Here is a 12,195-nt window from a genome sequence, read left to right as displayed (position 1 = left end):
GACGCTACACAAGCATGTCTGATGCAGGTGTAAATTGACGGGTTCTTAAACAAGCTTTGTGTCTTACCTAATAGAACGTTTGTAGCCTTCTCCCCTGTGCCTCGCCATGATTCATAGAATCCATACTATTGCCAAGAAAGTTGGTAAAATACATCCAGGTTTTCTGTGATTCCTCTCTTGCTGATTAAAACAGCATAGCTAATCCACTCATTATTTCAGCTTCAAAAGTCCACTTGCTGTCACAGTAATGGATGACAAACACGACTTGTTTAGAATCCGCTTTGAAGTTTTTTTGTATCTCGCGTATGATAACTTCGACTGTTTGCCCATTTGAAATATAACAACGATTGCTCGTTCATTGCCAAGGCTGCTAATGTTAGGGTATTACACATATGTTAAACAGACCCAGGACCCGCAGCAATAGAATGGGACCCAACCTGGACCCGGCTGACCACACAAAACGTGGATCCGAACCCGCACAGGTCCCGGGTTGGGTCTCGGGTCCTCGGGTTAGGGTGGACCCGTGAAAACCTCTAGTCTCAAATATCCTTTGTAGTCTTCTGATGTCCGATTTGGTTGCTTAACAGAAAATTATTAGGCTGCTTTGTTTACCTTTTAAAAATGAGTAATTATAAGCAACATATAAAACCACAAAATGAACCATAGATATTATCATATGGTTACTATTACTAAAACCAAATTACCATATGGATACTACAGTAATGCTGTAGCAAAACCATGGTAAATTGTATCAAAACCTTGGTTACTGCCAAAAAAAAAAATATATGGTTATGACAGTCATGGTTACTAGTCATTGTTAATACAATATTACTACAGTAAATCCATGGGGAGTTTTCATATGGGTATCATATATTAACGAGGATTAAGGATCATTATCAATGTTTTAACACCTTTGAATTTAAATAAGCCTGTAAAAATGGTCACACAAGCCCATTATAATACATGTCATGTCTAGGTATGTCATTACTTAGTGTGAATAACTCCAGATGCTGTTTTTCTGTCATTACCTGCTCCCTCTTTGAACAAGCGCTATGAATGAAAGGGTGAGCGCTGTCTGACTGCTGTTGTATTTTTGCATTTCTGCGCATCACGATGAGTGTATACAATAGTTCCGGTGCCATGCAACAATTCGCTCATATAATTATCCTTTTCCACTTCGAAGCTAATGAGATGCTTTAATATGCATGTTATCTAAATAATAAGATCACTAGTTATAAAAAAAACTTTTTTCTATATTTTATCGATATTCTTGATACCACATCAGTATTAGAAATATCGATATTTTAGTATCGATCCAACCATCCCAACTCTATAAGCAGTTGCTATTAAATTGACAGAGCAACTGTTTCACTGTCCTCACACTTACTCACCTGGAATATACTATTGATTAATAAAATAAAATAAAATATTTTATATTTATTAAATAATAAAATTGTATTCAAAACAATTTTATTGAGTTTGACGTATGAAGTTGCTGTAGTGGTGTTGTGTGTGATATGAGAGATCCCTCCACCCTGTGTGGTGGTTGATGAGTAGTAGAAAGGGTCATGTTCCTGCTGATGCTGTTGGAGCTGCCTTTTCAACTGAACATCTGCCATGAATTATGGCTTATCAGCAACATTTAGTAAAGTTTTTTAACTTCTTTGGCATTGTAGGATGGACGGCTCAGACCTGGTGATCAGCTTATTGCCATTAACAAGGAGTCATTAATTGGAATCGCATTTGAGGAGGCCAAAAGTGTGCTCAACAAAGTGAAATTCAGGTATTCCTTCTGTTCTTTACATCTCTTAATCAATATATGAGTAGTTGATGCATAGCGTGTCAGTGGCCTTTTTTTAATTAACAGCAAGTTATTCGATTGAAATGTATATGAAACTATAATGGAAAGTGTATGTCTTAGTTCACCAATCCTTTTAAGTTTTTCCACAATTTTAATCACATTTTTACCCTCACTAGTTCATTTGAAATGGTCCTGTCGTGTGAGAAATACATTTGTTTAAAAGCACAAATATTCCATGTAGTATCTTAATCAAATCTGCATGCATTAAAATTATAAAAGAACTGGCAAAATAGTTTCCGATGTACGGCACTTTACACCGCTGGACAACTTCTCAAAAATATTTAATGTCAACTACCCATTTGTTTTTAATCGTATATGTACTTCCTTCTTTTATATTCCAAAATGATTCATATGTCCCTGGTTTTACCCTTGAAGTCAGGAGCCAGTGGTGGATATTGCATTCATCCCAGGAAAAGGACCTTTCTCCAACAGCATGTCATTACATAATGGGGTTCAGAGGGGAATTGGGAACGGATACAACTCCAGCCGTTTAAAAGTTCATGTCCGATCTCCTGAGGTGAGCTTTTACTACAGTAATCACAGATCACAACATGTCTCCCTGAAAATTATGAAAATACGAGTGTTAGCTCCTTACTTTTATTGTTACAGAGATATTGAAACATACAGTGGCCCAAAAAGGTATTTGGACACTTAAGCCACACATAAAAATGCCTGAAAAGGAAAACATTTCACAAAAAGTAGTTTAAGTTGCAAATCATACAACACCAAAGATGTTGGTCTAAATGAAGACAAAAAAGTAATTGCATGCATTCTGGTTGTCAAACTTAATAGAACATGTCCAGAGTTAAAGGTGTTTTTAGCCATTCTAAAATTTCCTGAAGCTGTGAAGCTGAGCCTTTGAATTAACCATGCCCCCTTTTTTCCCAAAACCTGCACTCCGAAGATACCAAATTAGCTTTAATGAGACTGACATGACAGGAAACAGTTGTCAAAAACAACAGTAGCAAAATAGCGCCCTCAACTGACAACTGTTGTGAACATCATGGCTTAAAAATGGCATTATGCCTCAATAATTCAATGCAACTACAATACTATGAGAATGCGCAAAATGATTGACAGACAGAAAGCATTGTTTTGTTTTTTTGCTGTTTACAGAGTCTAGAGCTGTCACAGAGACTGGTGAGATATCTCAGGACACTTGTTTCATTAATATCTTTCAGGGAGTAGGACAATGTTTTGCATACCTTTCCTTGAAACAAATTGCTTACAGCACCTTTAATGTGATGAACTACACCTGTGGTTACTCTGCTAGGACACCTGTGCGAATTTGAGGGGAACTGACTTCATACATTCACTAAAAATCAATCAAAACTGGGCTTAAAGTCATTTTAAAAAGGCTCAGAAAAGGGAAGTTAGTTCTGAGTAAAGCTCTACCATCATTTGTTTACAGATCCCACTTGCTTTTATATATTTTTCTATAATGCAGTGACATTGAGACCCTTTAGTGTGACCTAAGTATCCAAAAGTGTTTAAATACTTTTTTGGAACACTAAACATTATGTGCAAGCAATTTCATTGTTATGGTCTTTCTGCCCTGCATTTGATTCATCAGAACTGTTTTTCTCATAGATGCGACAAGAGGAAATATCTCCAGTACTTTCATCTTCTCCTGATATCTGCCCTCCAGATATACAGGTTTCAGGTATGTTTCCTCCCAGAGTCACAAATAGTCACTTAAACATGTGTACCCTCTTAATTACAGACAATGTAATATCCTTTAAGGCAATGTTTTTTTTACCCCTTCTCACCACCTAAAGCGACCAGTGCTGAATATTTTATTCATATATCTCAGATTTCCCTTTTGAAAGAAATACTCTAGTTTCATAGCTTTAAAAACATGTTCACTTTGTGCAAGGTAATCACAAAATATACAGTATATTGCTCTGTATGCCTTCATATCACATTACGTTAGAATTACTCAGTGGTACTGTTTGTAAAGTGCATCTTCTACAAAACTTCACGGTTACACACACAAAAAAATTTACCTTACAGGTGGCATCTTTTTACAAAGTGCAAGGAACAAAAAAAAATTAAAAACGCTTTGAGAAACAGGATTTCTCCCATAGCAATAATTTATTTTGTGAGAGAAGAAGAGAGAAAGAAAGATTAAGGATTAGTCAGTAGCAGTGATTTGATTTTAATCAATGGCCAGTTGAAAAATAATCTCATAGTACCCCAGGGACCTGGCATGTATCTGAGGTGTATAAAATACATAATCAAATTCCAGAAGACTTTACAAAATAAGGGAGGGAGGCTTCTTTCAAGTTGGGACAGATATTCCTCTTATCTCAATTTACAGCAGCTGGGTAGCTGTTCAGTATAGATTGGTTTGCAGTATAGCGTGTAATCCTTTCTGGAGGCACTCAAAATTGCTATTGAAACATACAGAAAACCCATTAAAGTTATTTTATGCTCTTAGATATTTTGTAATCCAAGTGAATGTTTACATGTCAAGTGAGATCTTTGTATGAAAACCATTAAAAGCTTCACTTTTGTATTTGTCTGCAAGTACAAAAAGTCACATTAAAAATGTATCAAAGCCATTATGTTACATAACAAAATTTCAAATTAAGCAGCATATACAAACAATAGATGCTAGAGCTTTTCTCTCTTTTCTGAGCCATTTTTGCAATAACTTCTAACCAACTTATCCCAAGATCATTTGGATGCAATGGATGAATAAAGTCAGTTCCACTTAAAGTTCACCCAAAAATGAAATTTCTCTCATCATGTACTCACCCTCACGCTATCCCAGATGTGTATGCCTTTCTTTCTTCTGCTGAACACAAAGTTTTCAGCTCTGTAGGACCTTACAATGCAAGTGAATGGGTACCTCAATTGTGAAGCTCCTAAAGCACATAAAGGTCAAATAAAAATAATCCATATGACTCCAGTGGTTAATTTTTTCTTTAGAAGCGATTTGATAGGTGTGGGTGAGAAACAGATCAATATTTAAGTCCTTTTTTACCATAAATCTCCACTTTCACTTTCACATTCTTCTTTTGTTTTTGCTACTGGGCATGGGAGGAGAATTTATAGTAATCATATAGATTACTTTTATGCTGCATTAATCTGATTTTTGTAGCTTCATCATTTTAGTACCCATTCACTTGCATTTTGAGGACCTACAGAACTGAGATGTTCTTCTAAAAATCTTCATTTGTGTTCAGCAGAAGAATGTCATACACATCTGGGATGACATGAGGTCAAATAAATGATGAGAGAATTTTTATTTTTGGGTGAACTATCCTTTAAATTGACCATAAAGTGCCATATCACATTATGTTCCACTAAGTTTGACAATCAGAAAATGTCCAGATACTTTTTGCCTTCATTTTTAATAGTAGATTTATTGTATTATCAGTTGAAATTTGACAAATTTTGACAAATGTTTTGGTTAAAAAGTGTGCCATCTTTCTTAAAACATTTTTTTTGATATTTTGCTATTTAATGCAATGACGTATACATTTCTAAGTGTAACTTAAGTGTCCAAATAATTTTTGGTGCTACTGTTAATATTAAGTTGGTAATATGAATGATTTCCAGTTCACTGAGATGTCCACCATGCACCTGTCCATGAGTTTATCCCTGGCCCAGAGCTTAAGGTGCAGCAGAGGTTAATCTAGACAGTATATGTGCATACCTCACTCGCCCTTGAACTCTGAATCGTGCAGTGTTTACACAAACTGTATTCTAATCATTCATGACATCTGTGGAGTTTAAAGTGCTAAATTACCCATTTATCCTAACTTACAGATCTCACGGGAATAAAGAACATCCCTCTTATCTGGATTAAACGGCCACTATAAGCCTGCAAAAGACTTTCTGAGTAGCCAACGTTTTGTGTCCTTTCCATAAAGGAAGACTGGATTAGTTTAGACTAAGACACAGGTGGATATTTATCACCCTTGTCATCCTTCAATTGTTGTTGTTTGTTGTTAAGTCTTTTAAACTTTGTGCTTTATTGTTTGGAAGGATTTCTAATGTTATCTAACACTGGGTCCTAACCAGACATGATGCGTTAATGCGACAAGTGTTAAAAATATTGAAATACTTTTCTCCCGTTATTGTATTGATACTTTTGATCCCTGTATCAATACTTTTTATTATTCTGTTTGTGTATTCATATCACATGCTGGGACATGGATATTACAAATAGGGGTCTCTCTCTCACACGTTTGCCACAACAATACAACTAACTAACTAAACTAAAGCAGACCTGTAAAGCTGCTTTGAAGCGCTGTGTGTTGTGAATGGTGCTATACAAATAAAATTGACTTGACTTGACTATTATATTGTGGTGTATCGTGATACATATAGAATCATGACCTATGTATCACAATATCTTAGGTGGTTGGTGATACCCAGCCCTATTGATTAGTGTTTATGTCTTAACCAGCCACGAGAAGTAACGAGCGACAGTACATTTTGTTGATTGCTTGGTTTCTATTTCTGTGGTGTCTCGCATTTGCTGTGAATGTGTGTGTCATGCGGTAGTTCCGTTTTCAATGTGAACAGACAAATTGCTTAATTTGAATTGGCTGAAATCAGTGTAAAGGATGATTCTAGAATTCTGTGGATGTAATACAGAAACATTCTAAATGTAAGGCCTTGTCCATACTAAACTCTGATTTGCCGTTTTCTAACGTCATCCTTTTCCAAAGTATGCTGTACTAGAGAACGTTTTTAAAAGTCTCAATTTTCTATGGAGGAAATGTTGTTCTAGTGTGGATGAGAGGCATAAACATTGGTCTTAAAGCAGATTAAAGGGCTTGTGTACAAGTTTTGACAGCTGAAGTTTGAAATCATGAACATTCAAAAACATATTGTTAGATCATTTAAACATTCTGTCAATGTAATGTAGAAGGGGATTTTGGCTTAAACAATGTCTTCGCAAGGCTTTTCGATGGGAGAATAATAATGGTAGCCAAGCTGCAGTGTCAGTCCAAACAGAAAATCCAATAAAATGAATAAATGACCAGTGACCACTATTTTTGAGCCTCAAACTTTTCAGCCCTTTGAAGATCTCACAATGGAGGGCAAAGTCTTTGAAGGAAATAGGGTATAGGGATGATCTGAATGGAACGCACCCATCAGATGAGTTGAAAAGATATGGCAGCACAAGGCAGAACTGCCTGAACTCTTTGCCAAGATTCACCAAACCCATTCGTAGATGTTATAGAAGACTATTTGTTAAATGCTTCAATGTTTGAAGTGTATGATGAAGTTTAAATATTTAGTGGCCCAGAAATTATTTACTTCAGCTTTAATTGAGAGACTATATGCAATATTTGTAGAAATTAATTTGTCAAACCGCAGGACCATTTAAAATGAACTAATGAAAATCAAATAAAATTTTGTGCATGGCCATTGTACAAGAGAAATCTTGATGCCATGTTGTTTTTAACTTATAGTTGTATTATTGTGCTACAAACATTTTGGCTTTCCACACAATTCTGGTGAATCACTCAAAAATGCACCATTAATCTGGATTGTTTTAGTTGTCCTGGATTGTGAAGAAATGTGTGACCCATCAATACCACCTGTTAAATCCACTCCCACTGACTGAGCTCCCTGCTGTGCCGTGTTGGTCCTGACTTACCAGCATGGGACGCATGGGGGGGGTAGTCAAATAATGCACATACCACAGAAAGCACTGGTATTAATACCGCTTGTTCTCTATCACCATCTCTCTCTCTTCCCCTCAATTCAAATCCCTCACGTTGTTCATAATCTTTATTGTATTAATGTAATAACCATTCATTTGACCTCCCAGACAATGAAAAACATTTAGGCCACTTTTTCAAATGCAGATAACTAGCACTCAACACTAAATGCTTTTATGTGAATGTGACACTTAACTGGGTGATTTAATGTCCCACTTTCTTACCAGCTTCCAACACACAGAGACCGATCGCTGTTTCCAAACCCAAGATCTCTCTGGACCCCCATATAAGGCTCAAATCAGAGAAGCTCGAACTGGTAAGCCTGGTTTACCCAACCAAGTTTGCATGTTTTCATACTTTGTGATGACTAGAACCCCACAATAATATGATAAGCCCCTTGTGAGGTACCACCTTCCTACAATATGAAGGCAGCTGTAAATTTTAGTATATAAAGACTCATTAATACTGTGTGAGAAAAATAGTATGTGCAATATTATAAAGACATGTTGTTTGCTAAATGAATAATTGGCCTATAGCTATATTGTTATTTATATAGTATATTACTTTATATAGTATATAAAGCCAAAATAAATTATTACAATTTGATTATAAACTTTGTTTTTAGTTAATAGCATATATTTTATTTCCACACAAACCTGAAGACAAACATTTTCAGTTTATTTGTAGAGCACTTTTCACAATAAATACTGTTCCAAATCAGCTTTACAGAGAATACAGACAGTCAGCAAGCTAAAGGTTACAGTGGCATGGAGAAACTCCTTAGAAAAATATACAATATGTATTGTACAAACTATTTTTCAAAGTATGTTGTAAGGTAGGAGAGATGAACAGATAGACATTAGCAATATTTTTTCATAAAACTACATGCAGTTTTTATTTTTTACTGTGAAGAAATATGGCTGCCAATAGATTAAAATAATTGTAATTAATCTAATTTCCAACCAGTCCTTAGAAAGCAGAATGAAACAGCAATAATGTCATTTTTTTCTTTTTGACTGTAGGTAATCACAGCCTTGCTGATATTCAGTATAGCAGCATGATTGCAATTGTGATATTGCTTTTATTCAACAATTATAGAACAGGAAGTTTCTATTGAATAACGTACATATCAGATACAATATGTCTGCATATTTTGTTTATATATATGTTTGCTCTGCTAACGAAAAGAGTTCCAAAAGAATCTAAGGCAGGATTAAAGATGTCTGGAACACTGTACACACAGGGAAGCAGAGTGATACAAACAGTGAATCGCCCAGTGCTGTTATACAAAATATCAGCACTCTTAACAAGCCATTTGGCCATGATGTTTTGTCCAAGAGTCCCATAACTAACTTTTGAATAAATCTCTTTATATTGAATGGATACTTGTACCTGAATCTGTACTTTAATTAATGACAGGATTAGACTGATTGGTTCAAACAGCATAAAGTACATTTTGCAGGTTAATCCCATTGTTATCTGTACAACTGACTTCTAAAGGAGCCTGTATCTTATTGCAAAGTCACTGACAGACTGTTTATACAGATATCCTTGTCATTTTTCTCATAGACCTCTGGCTCTGCTCTTTATTATGGTGCAGTTGTTTAGCAGAGATTTAATTTAATCCTACTGATCCTGAGGCTGACCCTAATCTACCGGTCCATTAATAGGATTAGGTCTCAATGGACGAGAGCACTTAAATGTGGACTAAAGGCACAATGCACCCAATATTAAGTGTTGCATGATCAGGTATTTGAAATGGCGCAAAGTTTTCTATGATGAAGTTCCTTTATACTGTTCATTGCTAATCTTGTTTATCAAGACTTCGTAAAACATTTTCTAAAGCAGTTCGGTTACCTTACCATTTTAGATTTAACAATATTTTATTTTATATTTGTGGCAGTATCATCATTGCTTTAAATTAATTTAATTAGCCATATTAATACCTTTTGACCATATTAAATGCGGTTGACTGTGCTTATGGATGATAAGCTTGGATTGATTGTAAGCCACTGACTTGACCTTTGTTACCACACTGCCCTCTTGTGTATGTAGGTGTAACTTTCAGGACACTTTACAGGCTTGAGTTGAAAGGTACTATCAATATGTTTAGTCAAGAGGGCCATAGTCATAGGTCAACGCTTAAAATATGATTTCATGACAAGCATGGGTTTTGCAACTAATACAGTAATGATAGGCAGATTTTGACAGTGTGGTCTTGTTGTAGGCTCTGTCTTATCTGGGTCTGGATGTTACTGAAGAGAAGAGACAGCAGCTCAGAGAGAGTCTCACTGCAGACCCTCAGGGGACAGTGTCATATGGAGGTATAGCTACATCACATAAACATATGTTATTTAGCAAAAATATGCCCCCATAGTCATAGGTGGAAATTGCGGGGTGGGGGGGGGGGTGGGGGGATATTCAAATATTCTTAAAATAATAGTTTAAGAAATAAAATAATACAAATGCAAACGGGGCAACAACAAAATAACCCTTGGTGTCCCCTTCAAAAATGTCTCTTGAGAATTTTCGCTCCTGCCCGTAGTCAATTCCCATGTTTTATTTCTGTTATCTTACATTTCATATAGGCCAGACTAGTTGTCACACGGGAAAGTTGTGAAAAGTGCTACATCTCTGTAACAATACATTTTGGAGTCAAAAGTCCAATTGCACAAATTTATTTTCTCTAGTAGAGGATTTGTATGTTGGTTTCAAACAACTAATTCAGAACCCTCTTAAATGAACATAATTTTTGGAAATTACATACTCCAAAGTAAATTTTGTATAAAAACATTTTGTTATAGATCTTGCAGGGTGCGAATTACACATTGACTTTCAGAGGGCCTTTGGGGGGGTTATATTTATAAAAATGTATTATTATAAATGTGTTTAAAATAATTATAAAATATTATACATAATTCTCTACCAAAATATAAAATAAATATTTTTAGGTGTTTCCCATTAGGTGCAGCTTGAATGAAGAATGAGGTAAAACCTATCCCAGGCGAAATGGAAAATTATGTAGAAAAACATGCCATTTTGAAGAAGAAAAAATTATTGACTTATGACAGGGATAGCCCCCTGTCGTTTTGTTCTCCCCCGTAATGATAGCACTTAAAAAAAAAAGTCAAACAATTAAAACAAAATTTTTCAGTTTTGTACTGACACCTATGTACTCTTTGCAAACTTTTTGCAAACTTTTCTATCATTTTTGGGAGACGCTGTTCGTCTCGTGCATCCAAAAGTGTCTGACTGGCAAGTTTCTAAAAACTTTAAACAGATGCTGCTGACTGCAGTAGGCCTACCACTTCGCTGGTGTTCACGATTCATGCCGTTGTTGCACTTCTGAGTGGTATTTTACTTGTTGAGCTTTGATGATGATTAAACTCCACAGTACAAAGAGTGCAAATGACTTTACTTTTACCATCTCTGGCAGGTAGTAAGAGAGAGAGAGAGAGAGAAAGAGAAAGAGAGAGAAAGCCAGCAAGCCAGCAGCTCTAATCACCTCCGATCAGCCTAGATTCCGATCAGTTAATAAAAAAAATCTTACGCTGAACAGAATTAAACATTTGGATATCAAGTTTAAAATATGCATTACTACAATGTTAAAAATAACTGTTAAACCATGTATTAAATGAATCGCATGATTTAAATTAAATTAGAGCAAATTAGCTTTCCAGGGGGTGTCCTATTTCATTTAGGGGGGTCTGAGACCCCCTGTAATTTGCACCTAGAGCTCTTGGATAAACAAGCATAATAATGAGCAAACATAATCAAAACACACTGGCATACAATTATGCATGATATACAATTATCAGATCAGGGCATATTGTCACAATTTATACAGTTTATCAGTTACAATATTTGTTTGCCAAAACAATGTTTTGATATATTTGCATGTTACCTTTTCCATTTTTGTTGTTTCATTAATTGTTTTTATTTGTTTAAAACCTGTAATAGATGTTTATGTGAAACTTAAACCAACGCTTTAATTGCAGGTTCCATTGTGAAAACTTACCCGATATAGTGACATCATGCCCCACCTTTGGGGCAGCTTGTCACAAAAGGTCAATGTGTATTCAATAAACTAGATCTTTTTTCCTGGGCCATAATTGTGAAAATATTCAATAGCTTTTTTTGTAGTCAAGGTATATGGCCATGCAGAAATTGACTTTAAAAAATAAGCATACCCTGAAAAAATTAATTAGAGTGATACTGTGACAACTAGACCTGGTCTCACCATGTCAAAATATTCTAAAAGTGATTTCTGATGAAAAAGGAAAAACTACAATCAGTTGTGGAAAAATGAAAACACTGAAAATGAAGAAACAACTCCCAACAACTCCAAAAATGTAAACATATCTTGTGAATTATTTACAGCTACTATATTTGAGTTTTTTTTTTTATTATTTTCAATTACTGAAGTGTTAATTCAGTCAAACGAGACAAGGAAATAATACAATTTTGACATAGACTTAAGCGCATCTTTGAAAAGGGAATATTTTTTTTATCTAGAAATATAAAGCTAAAGCAGTTTTCTGAAAATACTTAGTTGGGTGATATAAGAAGAAAATATATTGCAGGCAAATACTGACCTGATGTCACGTTTTCAAATCTACATAACAGAAACAGGTGGTTAAGATGACG

At 35.3% G+C, this 12,195-nt stretch overlaps 1 protein-coding gene across 4 annotated transcripts in view; it reads left to right on the top strand.

Annotated features, from left to right (window-relative positions):
- si:dkeyp-72e1.9 (syntaxin-binding protein 4) overlaps positions 1 to 12,195 on the top strand; it is an 82,003-nt gene that overhangs the window by 49,000 nt on the left and 20,808 nt on the right. For all 4 annotated transcript variants that reach the window (XM_052139674.1, XM_052139676.1, XM_052139675.1 and 1 more), the window contains exons 9-13: positions 1,677 to 1,783; positions 2,237 to 2,378; positions 3,452 to 3,524; positions 7,776 to 7,864; positions 9,776 to 9,872. In XM_052139674.1, coding sequence (XP_051995634.1) covers positions 1,677 to 1,783; positions 2,237 to 2,378; positions 3,452 to 3,524; positions 7,776 to 7,864; positions 9,776 to 9,872 — 508 coding nt within the window. The remainder of the gene's footprint in view (positions 1 to 1,676; positions 1,784 to 2,236; positions 2,379 to 3,451; positions 3,525 to 7,775; positions 7,865 to 9,775; positions 9,873 to 12,195) is intronic.

The sequence above is a fragment of the Xyrauchen texanus genome, chromosome 12, assembly GCF_025860055.1.
Source record: "Xyrauchen texanus isolate HMW12.3.18 chromosome 12, RBS_HiC_50CHRs, whole genome shotgun sequence".
Lineage (NCBI taxonomy): Eukaryota > Metazoa > Chordata > Actinopteri > Cypriniformes > Catostomidae > Xyrauchen > Xyrauchen texanus.
This window is presented reverse-complemented; position numbering and strand designations above follow the sequence as displayed.